Raw genomic sequence first — 17,288 nt, forward strand, 5'->3', positions numbered from 1 at the left:
ACCCAGAAAATGACAGGGCTGTCCAGTTCATTTACAGAGCATTACAATTCATTATTTTAGAGTCAGATTTTTTCCAACTCTTTTTTTATGTTGGATTAGTAACAGACAATCTGTTTACAGTACAAAACCAGCAACCAGAAGAAAGGTTGTGAAAATCCTGAAGATAATAATGTGGCAGAAGGGTAATCTCCACTACAATTCCATTCCCAGCAAATTACAGTCCACCTGAAGAACTGAAAAGATGACTTCTGATGCCAGAACAAATCAACAATCTGTCCTTTCTAGTGTAAATGGGCTTAAGCGAAAGTAAAAACCTATATTGGGAACTGAGTAAAATTACACTTACGAATTTACCAAGATAATGTAGGATGTACCAAGATAATGGTAGCATACAAGAAATATTACCTGTGAATCTGATCTTGTCTACTAGAACGGACTGGAGCCAAGCCATCTATTTCATCAAAAAAGATTATAGAGGGTCTCATCAAGTACGCCTGGTACGCAAAAGAAAAAAACAAAATTCACTGTTAATTCGTAATTCATCTATCAACATTGAACAAACGCTTTATACTAAAGACATGCTAAACTAACACACATACTGAGACACCTTTGTTTAAAAGCATCCAGTCTGAAAATAAAACTGTATTTTCAACCCCAGCACTGTTTCAGACAAAGCAAAAAAGACTGCATTCTCCTTTGAATAAGCAAGATGGCACCAGTGTATCAGTTTTACTGTGTGTTGGAGAGATTAGAGACAAACACAGATGCCTTATACTCAGTTACAGATAACAGTATCTTATCTGCTTATAATCTGTTTGTTTAGACACCTGCGTCTGAAAACTGCATTTCACTGCTTTATGTGTCTCTCTCTTCTGTCCATCACCTTCCAAGCCAAATAAGGACACTAAAATACACACAACTGATGCAATCCTGCATCCTCCTCTATGAAGTATTTATCTTGAACATGCCAGTCAAACTCAAACTCACCAATTAATTTTTTTCCCCAATTTTTACCCAAGCTACTTTGTCTGCTTCATTAATAGACAAATCAAGAGCCTTCTTCCTTATATTTCAGAGCAAGAAAAAAAGCTGCCAGCATTCCTCTATTTTTTCATCTAAATACATAATTTGGACAAATCCTGTCCTATTTATGAAGATTTAGTTATTTAGTTTCAACTGCAAATAACTTTTGGCTGTATAAAACAAAACAAAACAAAACAAAACAAAACAAAACAAAACAAAACAAAACAAAACAAAACAAAACAAAGAGAAATTATGAAAAGTATGCATTTTCTTCTAACCTGATCAAAAAGGAGTCGAAGCTGACGTTCAGATTCACCAACCCACTTACTGAGACAGTCTGCTCCTTTCCTCATAAAGAAAGCCACCTTTTTGTCTCCTTGACTGCATTCATTAGCTAGAGCTCTAGCTACCAAGGTTTTACCTGTTCCAGGAGGACCATAGAATAAACAGCCCCTGAAGATAAATGGATCAACACAGTCACAAACTCATTTTATGTCTCCTGAAAAACTCCAAGTCAAATTTTATAATGAAGACAGGGAGCCTGGAGAAGAAAGACTGAAGTTCTATTATTATTTAGTGTGTTCAACATAATTCATAAGATCTAAGCTTGTTTTATGCTTCAAATCAGTAAATCTTTGCTTTGTATAGAACATTAATCAAAAGCACATTAAGCTTCCAAAGGATCGTTTTACACAAGCCAAATACTTCCTCAAGAATTAAATCTTAGGTAATACTTGAATCAGTGTCTGTTACTTCTTTGGAGAGACTCAAGTCCTTCAAATGACAAAAATATCCCAAAATATTTATTTTACTTAGATTATGTGTACCCATCTAAATCACACACCAAGATACTTGATAAATATTAAAACCACACTATAACATTATTGAGATTAGTTCTATAAAAGAAACATCAGCATTTAGCTTGATTTAGTAAAATACTTGATGACATAATGGAAGAAAGGCAAGGTACTACTAAACAGAACACTTGGGAATTCTTACTTTGACTGAATCACAAAATTTAACTTCCTACCACAAGAAAAATCAACTAGAATTTTGTAACTCTTCATCTCACTTATTACATTGATAGGCAAGTGGGGCAGCAAACATGTAAGTCTATTTGAAATGAAAACACTTCAGGGAAATAATCAAACTCCTACGGGTTTTCAAGAGAAGCATTCTTCAGAACTTAATAAAATGAAATACAACAATAAAAGTAAACAGACCTACCTTGGTGGCTGAATTTTGAATTTTTCAAATATTTCTGGATAGAGAAGAGGAAACACTACCATTTCCTTAAGTGCAAGGATATGATGGCTCAATCCCCCTATGCTATCAAAACGCACCTTAGGAAAAAAAAACACAGCATACAAAGCATTTATTGAAACACCTTTCCACAAAAGTAAGTAAAGGTGTTTACTTACAGAATTATAGAATCATAGAATGGTTAGGGTTGGAAAGGACCTTAAGATCATCTAGTTCCAACCCCCTGCCATGGGCAGGAAACATCTCGCACTAAACCGTGTCACCCAAGGCTCTGTCCAACCTGGCCTTGAACACTGCCAGGGACGGAGCATTTACCACTTCCCTGGGCAACCTGTTCCAGTGCCTCACCACTCTTAAAGAACTTACTCCTTATATATAACCTAAACTTCCCCTGTTTAAGTTTTAACCTGTTCCCCCTTGTCCTATCACTACAGTCCCTAATGAAGAGTCGTTCTTCAGAATCCTTGTAGGTCCCCTTCAGATACTGGAAGGCTGCTATGAGGTCTCCACGCAGCCTTCTCTTCTCCAGGCTGAACAGCCAAAACTTTCTCATCCTGTCTTCATACGGGAGGTGCTCCAGTCCCCTGATCATCCTCATGGCCCTCCTCTGGACTTGCTCCAACAGTTCCATGTCCTTCTTATGTTGAGGACACCAGAACTTTGAAAATAAATTATAAACAACATTGTATTGATCAAGAGGAGTTCCATGAATTCTGAAAGTGCAAAAGAAGTTGAAAAAGCCAACTCTTGGCTGCCCACATGAGGTTTATTCGGTTCGCAAGGTAACTGTGCCAAGGACACATGGACACCTACAGAGACCCAGCCTAAGGCTGAGAACAGCTTTGGAAAAAGTCAGGGATGAGTATGATTATTACAAGTTTACTTCAACTCTAATGAGAGACTGTGGTGAATTATGTTTATGCATAATTAAGGGAAGGAAAGTAAGAAGTTCTAACAAAACCTACCGATTTATCAACAATCATAGGGTCAACATCAGCCAAACTTGCCCCAACTTTCACACGTTCTCGCAGGATTCCACTAGCTAAGTCTTCTGCTCTAAAGTTTAAAGGCAGGCATCTGTTCAACAAAAAATCCACCAAATAAATATTGTGCTGTTTTGATCATTTTGCTGCAATGGGAAGAACCAAGAGATTAAATGCCTTCCTACCTAAAGATACAACTATCCTGGATTGATAAGATAATAAAAATTAACCTTTTTATTGTGGCAATTATTCTTGTACATCTGGAAGTTCCTTAAATAAAACATTAGTTTTATGCTTCCATACAGGTATTTCAATCTGAAGAACTAGGCTGGACAGACTACTTTTATTAAACACAGAAGAAACAACTTTGACCAAAAGAAGAGGACACTGTCCACTGACAGTGAGGAACTGCTTATGTTCAGTATGGTAAGAAACGGATTAACAGTAGAAGGAAAACAGATTTTTCAAAATACAGCTCATCGGAGTCCAGAGAAAAGAAATATTTCTGGCAGACCAACCACAACTCACATCCACCTGTACCAGCCTCTTAGTGTATACGAAGAAGCCTTAAGCCCCCAAAACAGATACTGCATCAGGTCAAACACACAGATGAAGGAAGGAAGAAACGTACCAAGAAGATAGAGGTTATACTTGGAAATACACTTAAATTTTACACTGCTGGAATTGCTCAGGATGGAAAAGGGATCAGTGCAGCAGATGGGAAAGATGGGAAAAAGATGAGAAAAATCTTTTTTTCCCTGTTCCATTCTCCAACTATTGTATCTGTGGCAGTAAGTAAATTTACTGATATACCTTACAGATCCTCTGCTTTTAGATAATTGCTGAATAAATATAAGGGCAAAACAATATGCATTGAGTATCAATATGTATTGTTAAACAACACGGGCAGACAGGAGAATAAGAGCTAGTACTGGGAGTACAACTGAACTAAACTGGACCTATTTTAACCTATTTCAACTGACAGAAGTTGTTTGTCTTATAATCCAATTGAATCAAACAGATATTCTTACCTTTCCATCTTTTTATCACTATTGTTAATTACCTACTCATAAGACTTCAAAATCTATTTTAATATATAACCAGGAATCCTCCTAAACTGTGTCTGCAGGCTATTACAGGCAGAATCAAAAAAAGTCTGCAGAACTGATGAACGCTATAGAATAGTTCTACTTGCTTTCTTAAGAACAATAAAAATCAAACCCTCCTAAAGACCAAGGATGTTTTGATACCTATTTCTTGCTCTGGCCATGCTTTTGGATTTTCTTCTTTCAAAACGCTCTTCATCTGAAGAGGTTGTATCACTGCTGTGAATGGCATGCTTCTTTCTCCTATTGAAGTGGCAAAATAAACATAAACTCAGTCCTTTTTGCAGTAGAATGGAATGTTTTGATTCTTTCATAAAAAAGAAAATTGAAACAGCAAGTACAGTACAGTTCAGGCTTAGAATGCATGCAAATTTTTATTATGTATCAAAATAATCTCAGTGGGGAATAACATCTGATTTCAGCATGAACATTACTAAAACAGTAGACCTCCATAAGATAAGTGGTCCATTCCATGTTATCTCAGCAAGTGTGACTGAGTATTCAGTCAGTAAGCTGCTCAAGTTCATCAGGCAGCAACTGTACTTACGAAAGCTTCCCTCCACATCAGGATGTCCTTACTCAGTTTGGTGCTTCCCTCTAAGTAGCCTTTGAAAAATCTCTGTATTTCCTAAAGCACATGGTCTCTTTTTATGCAGTCATTAATTCTGAACAGCAAAACTGTTTTACAAAATACCTGTACTATAGATTAACTTCTGCTCTGAACCTAAGTAAAGTTAAGGCTGCATAAACAATCTCTTACTTTACCATTACAGTATTTCAGAAAACTGAGTATTTCAGAAATATTAAAGAATGTACATTACATCTTCTGTACAAAAAAGGTGTTCAGTCTGATATCAGCTTGAAAACAGCAACTCTTTTCTGTACTTGCAGCACACCTGTTTCCATTCTGTTTATCACAAAGCTTCTACTGGTATAATGCAGTGCTATGAAATTCATTTCTGTATGCTGATCAGGATCTGAACCCAAGATACAATTCAACACCCACTCACATATGTGAATGTACTGCACAATCACTCAAGAACATTTTGAAAATCAAAAGCTAACAGAAATGCACTGAGGGAAAGCAAACAACTACATACCAAAAGACTGACACTTACCTGATATGGCTTCTTCTTGCAGGAGATCTGTGAATATCAAACAGTGTATTTTCCCTCTTTTTTTGATGAGCTGGCACTGAGTAAGAGAAGTTGCACGTTTGTAACATCAATTACAAAAGAATAGTAATCTGAATAAGGAACTAATCTAAATGCAGCACAGAAGTCCTAAATTACTGCTTTACCAATCATGTTATTGGAGGGGAGGAGGAGGAAAATCAAAACTCTTATGCTTTGTTTCACAGAATGTAATTCATTCAGGGCACTAGCATTTTCACTGTATTTGCAGGACACGAAACCACATACAGAAACCTCTTCACAGCTGGTCATAATGGATGTCTTGAAATTTCTCTTTAACAAATGAAGCACAGCATTTCTCTATTACAGATTCAATTTCCAAGTTGCCTTAAGATACAGGGCACTGCATACAACGCTAATCTAAACCAAGTATGCATAGAATACATTATTTTAAACAGAAGTATTAAAATGTTCAAAAATCAAGAGACACTACACTGAATCCTGTAAGGATCCTTAACAGTATGTCCTGTGAGGAGTGGCTAAGAACACAAGGCTTGTCTGGTCTGGTTTGTCTAGTCTGGGGAAAGGAGGCTGAGGGAAAGCAGCTGCCTAAGGAGAGGAAGTGGAAAGGGAGCTGCCGATCTCTTCTCCCCGAGATATGGTGACAGGACATGGGGGAATGGTTCAAAACTGCATCAGGGTGAATTCAGACTTGACATTAGGAAACACTTCTTTGCTGAGAAGCATATCAGACGCTGGCGAAGGCTTCCTAGATAAGTGATCAATGCCCCAATCCCGTCAGTGTTGAAAAGGCATTTGGACAATGACCTTAACAACATTCCTGTAACCTTTAGTCAGCCCTGGGTTGCATGGGGACTCAGTCAGGGATGAAGAGGAGTCATCCAACTTTTCCCTTCCCACACACATGGTATTCTAAGAGGTCAATAGAGCAGGACCCCATGAGCACTGTCTAGTTACTCACCTATTGGAGGGGCCTGGTATCTTTCAACAGTTTTTCTCTGTCTGAGATTATATGGCCGATCATTTTCTTCTCCCTCAGCTTCTTCTACTTCTATATCTCCATCTTCTTCCTGGGACTCTGTTGGGGCAAAAAATATTCTCAGAACACTTCTACTTGATAACAGAGCCATCTTCATCCTAAAAATTAACATTATAATGGTTACGGAGAATTATTCCCCTCAGATTAATTAACACTAACTGGCAAATCACAGGAAATCCAAAGATAAATCTACAGCAAATTGTCAAACTTCCTTCTAGTTTCCCACAGAAAGTTCTGGAAAAACAACAGAAAAAAATAAATGCGGTCAAATTAGCTTTAGTTACGAAGTACTTTGAGTATCACTTCTACTACTTTTTCCCTAGCAATTATCCTTCAAATTAAGAATAATGTCTTTTGTTTCTTTTCCCATAGGAGCCTCAGAAAATCTAGTATTTGACACAGCATGAAAATAAGGACAACTTTACTATGCACAACACCATTCTTGCACAAAGCAAATAATACACTGTATAAAGGTACTACTTAGGTCTATCTATTAACAGGACCAGACTTTCCATCCATGGATCTCAGAATTAAGACTGCATTCTTATTAACTGCAACAACCCTCGCCTCTTCCAGCAGTTTCACTTCAAAATCAAGGTACACTATGATGAACCCTGTATGGATCCCTGAAGTTTGAGTCTGATTTCTTAAGGAAGCCAAGTAGGCTATTGACCCCATGCCATCAAAGTTAGCCATAATCCCTTCTTTCTCAATACTTTTTGAACCCACTATCCAGTTTAATCCAAAATTTTAAAGGAAAGTAGAATTTCAAATCCAGCTGTATGCCTACAAGCCTTCTAAAATTCAATGGATGGATGAAAACAGATACTTTAATTAATACATTCCCCAAACGAAGGATGCAGAACTATTACACATTCCTTCTGGTAATGGTCATTCAGCATATGAGAAATAGCAAGCCAGTTAGAACAAGCATAGTTGTAAGACTACATGCATCACATCCTGGCTTCCACCAGAGGATTGCTAGAGGGATTATAAGGAAAGTTGCAATTACTTACTGTTACGAAAAAGGGTATGGAAACATAGTATATAAAAATGTAGAAAACAGGCTTTCTTCTGCTACTTTGAGATAAACTTGCTTTTGTTTAAAGAAAACTATCTAGAGATCTCCGAAACTTCTTGTACTGTATTTATTGCAAATAAGTACACACTGAAGTGTACTTATTAATTGTTCTATTTAGTAACTCCAAATCCATATCCAAAACCAAATTACTTTCTGTAGTGCAATATTTTGCATTGAGAAGAGCTTTGGGTTTTAAGTACAAAGCAATAATAAGTAATTATAATAAGTAATTCTAAGGGTTTTCAGACAAACCCTTAGAATTCTTTACAGTCCATACCTTCTTCTTCCCCTTCTGTGGACACTTCATGGTGGTTCTGAATCCCATAGCTATTTCTCCTCAGTGATTTCCTCCTTCTTTTCACTCGAGAATACATATCCATGTTTTCCTGGAATAAAATTCACATACACTCCCTTCAGTACTGTCCCATGTCACTCATAATGTTAGCCTGCAGTCAGTAACACTTACACAATCTCTACCCCATAAGTGTTTTTCCAACAAAGCCCTCCACAGGTAAACTACAAAAGCAGTCTCGCTTCATATGTGGTAAAATAAGTCTCTAAGTACCTAAGTCCAGTAACATAGTTAACATCAGTATCAAGCCGTTTGAGGTTACGAAGCACATGTAAGTCCCTGGTCCTGTTTTCAGACTACCAGAGTGTGCTTCGAACCAAAGGAGAAGCACCACAGTACATCATGAGAGCACGGCACTCAATTCAGCCATAAATACACTATTAATACTGTTCTGAATTTATAAAGTTTTTTAATGTTATCCACTGAAGAGATCTGCAACTTTTTGACGGAGCTACAGACAAATGCACAGAGACTGCAAAAACAAATGCACTTCCCCTTGATATTACTTTTATCCTAGATCTGAGACACTCTGCACTTACAAATTCTGTATCTGTCCACATCCGTAGCCGTTCTACTTCCCCAGAACGCCTATTTCTCCTGATGTTAATATTATCCATTTCCTGTAGGACAGCTTCAGCAGTACTAAAATATATGCAACAGTTAACACAAAAAAATTTAGTCTTAAAATAGCAGACAAGCACAAATTTTTACATAACATCCATCAACTTAACATACAGACCTTGGCTATTCCAAGGTCTACAAGTCAACTAAAAAAACGAACTAAAATCTAAAAATTTTAGGATATCTACTTGAATTTATCAGCTAATGACAAAACCAACCATAATAAAGAAAACTGAAAGACTAACCTACAGAATATAAGCTAAGACACATGCAAAAGAAGAAATGCTGGTGCTATTAAAATTCAAGGTTCAAATCAGACTAGCCTCTTAAACATTTAAAAAAAAATTTTTGCTCAGTGTAAATTGTAGCATATAAATTTGTAACTGCTTAGATGTTAGGTGTCAAATAAGAAACTAAAGCTTTTCACCTACATAATTACGATATTGGGAAAGCAATTAATGCCTTCACCCCATGAGCTTTACAGCATCTTACCCTGGCCTCAGGAAGTCACTAATACATAAAGGTTTGGAGTTTTTTTTAAATGTTAAATCAGTAACACCTAGAATTTCATCATTTGGCATTTGACCTCACTACCACTTCTCTTCAACTATTTAATAAGTCTAAATTTTCATTACCTGAGGTATTTGTAAACAGCTGCCAAAACAATGGAGGTGTATAAATAATAACTTTGGCCAAGATGCTTCACTGCTAAGGGAGAAAACTACAGAGTATTACCCAGGCCAAGTCAATTATTTGGCCACCTGTCCTGAACACCAAGTTACTGCTTCCCACAGATATTATGGCAGATTTCCACTGGAATTCTACTATAATTGTATAATAATTCTAAGAAGGCAGAAACTTTCCCTTCCTTTCTTTCAAGCTGTTTAAAAGGAAATCTGAAGGGTGAAGCCTGCCAAGAAAGAAGTCTGTGAGGTTCTGGTTACAGAAGTCAGTAAAGTCAAGATTTCATTATGGACTGTCGCTATCAATTTCAAACAGTTCTTCTAAAATGTCTGTCATGTGACATAACCACTTCAAGTAAAATGATGTAGCAGTTCACTACCAAAGAAAATAGGGTTGGAGGGACCTGGAATAGTCCACCTGCTCTGCCAGGCAAGAACAAACTACACAATACCTAAATAATTCCTGACAGACATTTGTCTAACCCATTCTTAAAACTCTCCAATGATTACGGGACACAATGTTATCAGTGTGAACAGTACAAGTTCATATACAGACTTCAGTACCATGATCATATCAAATTACAAACTTCATGGTAGACTTTTTCCTACTGTTGATGGGGAGAGGAAGATTCAACTGCAGCTAGAAAAAACAAATGTAACTCAATATAAATTTGTAAACTGATACCAAGTACTTACTGAGTAAATTGAAAAAGAAAATTAAATTAATAAAGTTTCAACAGAATGCATTTAACAATAAAGATTATACTTGGCAAGTAAATGCTTGTTTAAATCATTTTCCAAGAGCAAGCAGTCTCTCAAAGATGTGATTATTAAAATCCATTTTACAGGTGGGAAAATGGTGACATATTAAGTGACCTGCCCAGGGCCACAGAGAAACAATATTTCAAGAAAAGTATTTCTGGCTCCCATTCCTATGCTCAGACCAGACCGTGCCTCCCTCTCTGACCTACTTTGTCTGCACAGTAAATGTCAAAAAGTGACACCCACCCTGTGTGAATTACTAACAAATGGTAAAAACAAAAACAAAAACAAGCTACAAACTTTTGGTATTTTATGATAAAAATCATACAAGCAAAATCTAGAATGCTTCCAAGCACTGCCGCTGATCACCAATTTACATCACATTTAGGGTATCACTACATAAACAGGTTACTAAGAAACAAACTACAGTGTGGAATTACAGCATGTCAGCCACTCTGCAATAACTGTCAACATACACAGTTTTATCCAGGTGTAAACACAGAGTAGCTTACTCCTCAATGGAAGTCTGGTAAATTGCTTTGCATTTAGAGCATGGATAACACAGGCAGTTACTGCACAGGACCCAGCCTGCAACTCAAACCACAATCTAGCTTACCTCAATGCTAATACATTCCCACAGTAAAACACATAGATGGCACTGGAAGACAAGGTTTTCTAACTTTTAAAACAATCATTAAGATGCTTTGTGAATACAACTGAAGTATCCCCACATACCTGTTTACTAGCTGATCAAACAATAAACTCTGATTCAAAGTTTCAAATCTGTTTTTCCTGGACCGACAACTTTTTCTGACTTCTATATCTCCGTTTATGCAAGCATGGTCCCCATCTCCCTTTTTTTCCCCTCGAAGGGGGTGGCTTTTGAGAGCTAAGAGAAATTTGTATTACTACTTCAAAATGCAGGAAACAACATTTTTACAAATAAGAATCAATAAGAGAATACTTTGCAAGGACAATAAAACAAAAGTTATGGAGCACAGTATAAGCACCCTTGTATTCACTTAAGAAATATATTTCTAAAATTCCTATCAAAGTTATTTTACAACCTATTTCTTCAGACTCAAGCTTGTTTCCTTATACGATAATCTCATTTTATTACAAAAATTTGGCATTCAAATATCCATTCAATATCTTTAAGTTAAAATCAACACTAAAATGCACACTTGGCCTCTGTTTCAATTCTTAGTCTTTCGAGTACAGTATCAAAAGGTCAGATACAACATATTGGTTTCACAAGCAAATCTATACCAGCTACTCTGTACAGTGCCATATAAAAAGAGATCCCACTCCTGATTGTCCCTTAGGCACAACAATAAATAATAAAAATACCAAATATGCTTATGGGTTAACATATAGAGTCAACACAGAACTAAACAAGACAAAATTGATGAAAAAGGGACACGAAAGACAAAGTGGCTTTAGCTAAGATATGCAATGAGGTGGCAAGTTTGTAAGGTACAAGCATATAGGAAAATTGTTTAAGGTAGCAGGAGCTGCAGACAAGGCAGGTCTCTCTAAAGCAATAGCAGGGTTATGTGAAGAACCACAGAAGGCCAAATTTTAAATAAGCAAAGAGAATAAGTAAATTAAAGAGACCAGCTGGGAGAGGATGGCCAAAATTAGTTCATAACAGTAAATTTGGGAATTAAGGAAAACATCAAGATCATGGCCAAGAGGTCTGAATTGAGAAGAGAAATGGAATTTCATCTAAGAATGTTCCCCATGTCGACAGAGAGCATCCAAGATGTTGACAGAAGAAAACTGAGCCAAAACAATAACTTTTCTGGTCAAAATGGTCAGAGTAATCACTAAAGTTATCAAAAATATATGCAACTTAACATCATTGACATAAAATTGTTAAATGTAAAAATAAGACAGAAGAGGTCCACTGTAATACACTTACATAAGCTACGTCCATTTGGTAGTGTAGCACCAGGCTGAGAAGTTAACCTAGGAAACAATTGCATTAAACACACAAATAACGTTAACACTCTTTCTCCAAGCAAAAGTTATACTGTGAAAATAAACTTCAAACAGAGAATGTTATACGATATACTATGACTTCAAAAGCTTTGTGACACATAGCTTCTAAAGAGTCTGCTTCATGCACAACATTGGCATGAGGACAAAACTGCCAAATACCAATTATATGAATCCCCCCAATTATCTAAACATCTCTTTTATTAATCCCTCCAGTGTTCCCTCATGCCATGTCCTACTATTAACTCTCCCCTTAAGTTTCAGAACAGAAACATAATATAGCTCTTCAAAGGCAATTATAATTTAAACACTTTGGATAAACCAGTAGAAGCAACAAAACTTTGGGGAAAAGGCTCTGCAATTCAAGATCACTACTAGACCCAGGGCTTTGGATGCAAAGACATGTCACAGTTACATGAGTAACAATATGAGCTTCAGTATGCTGGCCAAATTTTCGTTTGACATAGTGATCTAAATTCCCCCAGCCACATTAAGTATTTTTTTCATTCTTAGAATTTTTAACAGGTACGAGTCTATACTTAAAAGAAATAGAAGGTGCATGAGTTTCAATACATTCATAGATGACCATGGCACATAATATGCTATATTTAATTTATTCTGTGTTAAAAAGAAAAAACAAGCAAGAAAAGAGATCTATTTAAAGATTTACATGGTTTAAAAGTGTACTTCATCCCTGCAGATGTCCAGTAGAGAATCACAGTCATTCTTACATACAAAGTATTGCAAGAATTATTTTAATTTGTAGATAAATATGAAATACATAGCTACAAAAGAACCAGTATTAACTGAAAGGTCATGGCCCAGGAATATACTGTCTCATAATCACTTGTAATTGTGTGAAGAGCCTTTTGAACACTAGCATGTTTTGTAAAATAGTACTAATCAGAGTTATAAAATGCAACAAATTGCTTCTTCTTCAAGTTATAAAAATGTGGTAGGATTGAGGTTATATTTACTAAAATACAGTAATTTACTTGAGTCCTTACAACCAAAGAGAGGCTGAAAACAACAATGGAAAGAAACTTGACCATTATCCATTCCATGGATGGAATACTGATTTCCTAATTAAAATATGTCTTCTTATAGCTTGAGTACATAAAAATACCAATTAAGCCACTAAATTTGGATGTATGAAGAAACTAGAATTCAGACTGCATCTCAAAATTACTTTCCACTTTTGCACAAATACGCACAGAAAGAAAAGACAAAGACGAGAGGACTGATGTAACCCACATTCCAGAGTCTTTTTCCACTAAAAGAAAATTGTATGAAAATAACACACTTCAAAAGTACACTCAAGAGCATGCGCTGCAGCTCAGTGCAGAAATAGCATAAGCTGGTTAACAATACAGGAAAAATGGGTAAGACTTCATTTTTCTCTTGGCTCCAAGTTACCTGGACTGTCCAGTTGAGATGCTCCATTCCTCTCGCTGCCCAGTACTGCGTGATTTTGATTTGTCTTTGCACACAGGATCAGCATGTTTTGAGGTACGTTTGGCGGGAGGAGATACGTGGCTATCACTCAAGCTAGCATCACTACCTTCATCTTTCTGAAAAGTAAAAGCATCAGACCATATTTAATTGCCTCATTTTTATGTAACCAAACAGAAGGGGAGGAAACTTGAGCTTAGTAAAAGGGAAGTCTCTATCACCAGCTTGTATGAAATACTAAAAATGTTTATTCTGAAAACATTACCAGAATATTGAATTTTAAATATTAAACTGTTCTGTAATACTTCACATGAATTTCTGAACAAGCATTTGGTATCTCTAACCCACTGTATTTTGCATATCATACATGACACTGCTACAGTTACCCTACTTGCAAAAGAACTAATAGTGCAGTAAAGAGAAAAAGGCCTTAGGAAAATTAGAATATGTAGAAACACAGCATGAATTTATTCTACTGACATTATCTCTGCCATTAAAATGCTTAAACAGTCACATTATGCTCTTCCTTCTTGTAAGAGTTTTGCAAGACCTTGTTCTCTTCTTTAGCCTGCAAAACACACAGCTAGGACTAACTGAAAGTGGACTTCATACTTTCATGGCACTTTTTGTCTAATAAGTTCATTAACAGCATTATACATGCAACATTAGTCTTAACACCAGTTAAGAATCACCTACACACTATCAGAGGGCTTTTCTGTCATGCTTATCAAAGGTAACATATACAGAAATTCAAAGACTGTAGCAAGGGATTACTTCAGAGCTGTACATCAGAAATGGTCAAACAGCAAATTTTTGAGGATCTACTTCTGTTAAGGAGAAGTACAAAAAAAAATTAAAAATATCAAGATTCTATAAATTTTATGTTCATATATAATTAAAGATTGTAGCTTATGGAAACAGTCTTCACTGAAAAAATCTAAATATCCTCCCTTGCAACAACAGAGTAATCAATTTCCAAATATGAAGATCCAGGAATTCTCAGTAAGCACTTAGGAACAGAAGATAATTTTACATGTATGAAAGGAGATAACCACAGAAGGCACATTTGTTCATCAGGCTTATTAACAACAACAATTTGACTTGTACTCCAGATAATTCAACATCATCATGTCTCACATACTCAAGAAAATTAAAAAGAAAAAAAGTCTTGTTCTGAAGAGAGAAAGACAGACTATCACAGCACAGTATTTAAAAAGTGGCAAAGCCTAAAGAAGTCCAAATGTACAGGTGCAGCTCAACAAGACAGCTCAGCACCACTGAGCCCTGTGACTGGCCCATGCACTCCCTTACCTGGCTGCACCACTCCAACCTTCTTTGATCTTCTGATTGTTCTCTGACCCACCCATAAACCAAACTCATTCACTAAAGCTTCGAAAGTTCACTCTCCTTTGGTTATACTAGCTTCGTACCAGGTTAGCAGGAAGTTAGTGAGTTGGTGAGGTGAATGATTTCACTGAGGTATCAGATGAGTAAGGAGACAGTGCAAGAAAAAAACATGAAGTGAGGATAGAACCACTGCCTACAGGAAGAGCAAGTTGTGAGTGAAACAGGCTGCCTGCATCATGCCTTAACATTTTGCTCCCCAATTTATATTATTAACAAATATTAACCAATATTACTTATAATACTAATAAATCAATACTGCATTCCTTATGATATAATCTTTATTTACTGAATATGCTACATGTGGGTTTTATTTATACTATGAATACTTGTAAATACTTTTGATAATATTTTTAAAAAGCCACTAAATACTAAAAACTAGCCTTAAATGCTAACAAGCCCACATTCGTATCTCATTTTAAACATACTTTTAACTTTGATAATTTTTAGCCTCTCAAGGTAAATCCAGGAAAAGAAAGAGGCCTATGTTAAGATTCAATCTTAAGGCTCATTTAAGTCTAGTAAAACAAAACAAAACCCACACTTTTTCCTTCCTCATTATTTCACTTCTTTAGGAAGTATGCCAATATAATTCAATATTTATGCCAGATGATCATAATTAAAACTTTAAATTAGATTAAGCAGAATTCAGGATCTAAAACTAAGGCTTAGTCAAAGTGGTAGCAGAGGTAACTACCACCATTCCTAAATACAAATCACCTGCACCTTGCATAGCACTGTAAAATACATGGGCAGACACCCAGATATTTCCATAACTCTGCAACTCCAAAATATCAACTTTTCACAAAATTTTAATAGTGGACATATTCACTTCTGAGTTCTGTAAGCATCTGTGTATGTACTTTTTGCTTTAATCAGCCACAAGTTTATTTGCAGGCTTAGAGAAATACATCATTGCTAACTCAATTTCAGTAACCACTTTCTGAAACTACAAGAGCTGCCCTGTGCAGTACAGAAGCAGAGTTTCAAGGTAAGCCACAGAACCAGTTTTAAACCGGCTAGGCAAGACAGAGAAAATGAAACTAAAAAAGAGGAACAAGCATATAATGAAGCTTTATGAGTGCTAACATTAAAGCAATTTTGTAAGCAGTAAAATTAATAATGCACAGGTTCCTATACCTCTTCTACCTCTTCCCATGCAAAAATCCTAACTCCTCCCAGGTCTTGTGTGACCACCTTTCTCTGCATTTCACCCAGCTACCTGCCTCTGGTCCCAAGTCTCAACATTATCTAGTATTCCTCATTTGTCCTACGCATTTATTGGTCAAAGGCAACACAGCAATGTAGTTACTCTGGAGCTACGTGCATGTCAAGTGGCCAGCTGGCAGGTAAACCAATATATCAGCAATAAGCCTGGAGACAAAATCTACTACATCAGGTCTCCCTCTGCTACTGAGTTACCAATATTCACAAAATTTGTAAATGATGAGTATCTTTGAGATCTCTAATTCAGTCAGATGAACAGATACTGGCCAATAGCTTCAAAAACTGGAAGAGCAGGCTAACCGTCAGTGTGATCACATCAGTGCTGCTGCCTAAAGAGTTGGACTAGTAATGAAGGCATTTACTTAACAGACATGATGATTGCTGGTTATTCTTTGTGTAGGACACTACCTTCAGCTGGGCCTCACGTGTCTGCATATTAACTGTACACAGTAAAGTAGCAGGTACAAAGCAAGTCTAAATTTTAAGACAGTCAAGGCCAAACATTAACTTAAGTTAGGATGCCTGCTGTAGAAGATGCTCTAACATGCAAAATGTTTTACCATGAAGCAGCAACAAAGCTACTACAATGAGAAATCACTGCAATTTTAGGTATATCTAACAAGAACCCAAGCTCCATTTTCTAACAATCTTAAAAATTTGAGCTCTAAGGAAACAAATCACACCTAGACTTTCATCCAGAACATTCACCTACCTACAGTAAAATATGGAGATAGAGCTTTCACTACACTCAAGAGATTAGCCAAATTGGGATATGCTACAACAGGAAAAAAAATTAATTTCAATTTGAGAAGCCTTTTCAGAGAGCAGTCTATGCACTGCTTCCTCCCATTTATAGCAAAAGAGGTCTAATGATTCCACTCCACTCAGCTTGCTCCCTCAAGTAACTGGGTCTCAAACCATTTATACCTTTTATGATTAAAAACAGTACTTCAGTTTCAACCCAGAAGCTTATTACTTAACAGTACACACATCATGAAAATGTTCTGGGACTAGAAAGAGAAATGTATGATACAAGCTCCAAATTTAAAAATTAAGAAATTAATAATGCAATTGCAGAAGTAGGAACCAATGCACTGAACTCCAAGCTCCTAATGAAACACTGCACTGAAGCAAATG

General features: G+C 36.4%; 1 protein-coding gene across 3 annotated transcripts in view; it reads right to left on the minus strand.

Moving 5' to 3' along the window:
* The window catches only part of ATAD2B (ATPase family AAA domain containing 2B), a 79,155-nt gene that overhangs the window by 49,378 nt on the left and 12,489 nt on the right, over positions 1-17,288 (minus strand). For all 3 annotated transcript variants that reach the window (XM_065681738.1, XM_065681739.1, XM_065681737.1), the window contains exons 2-13: positions 13,485-13,639; positions 11,992-12,038; positions 10,803-10,956; positions 8,541-8,643; positions 7,927-8,035; positions 6,491-6,607; positions 5,494-5,569; positions 4,520-4,618; positions 3,252-3,363; positions 2,251-2,366; positions 1,302-1,476; positions 406-494 (exon numbers count right to left, since the gene is read on the minus strand). In XM_065681738.1, the coding sequence (XP_065537810.1) occupies positions 406-494; positions 1,302-1,476; positions 2,251-2,366; positions 3,252-3,363; positions 4,520-4,618; positions 5,494-5,569; positions 6,491-6,607; positions 7,927-8,035; positions 8,541-8,643; positions 10,803-10,956; positions 11,992-12,038; positions 13,485-13,639 (1,352 nt within the window). The remainder of the gene's footprint in view (positions 1-405; positions 495-1,301; positions 1,477-2,250; positions 2,367-3,251; positions 3,364-4,519; positions 4,619-5,493; positions 5,570-6,490; positions 6,608-7,926; positions 8,036-8,540; positions 8,644-10,802; positions 10,957-11,991; positions 12,039-13,484; positions 13,640-17,288) is intronic.

Source organism: Lathamus discolor, chromosome 5 (assembly GCF_037157495.1).
Source record: "Lathamus discolor isolate bLatDis1 chromosome 5, bLatDis1.hap1, whole genome shotgun sequence".
Taxonomy (NCBI): domain Eukaryota; kingdom Metazoa; phylum Chordata; class Aves; order Psittaciformes; family Psittacidae; genus Lathamus; species Lathamus discolor.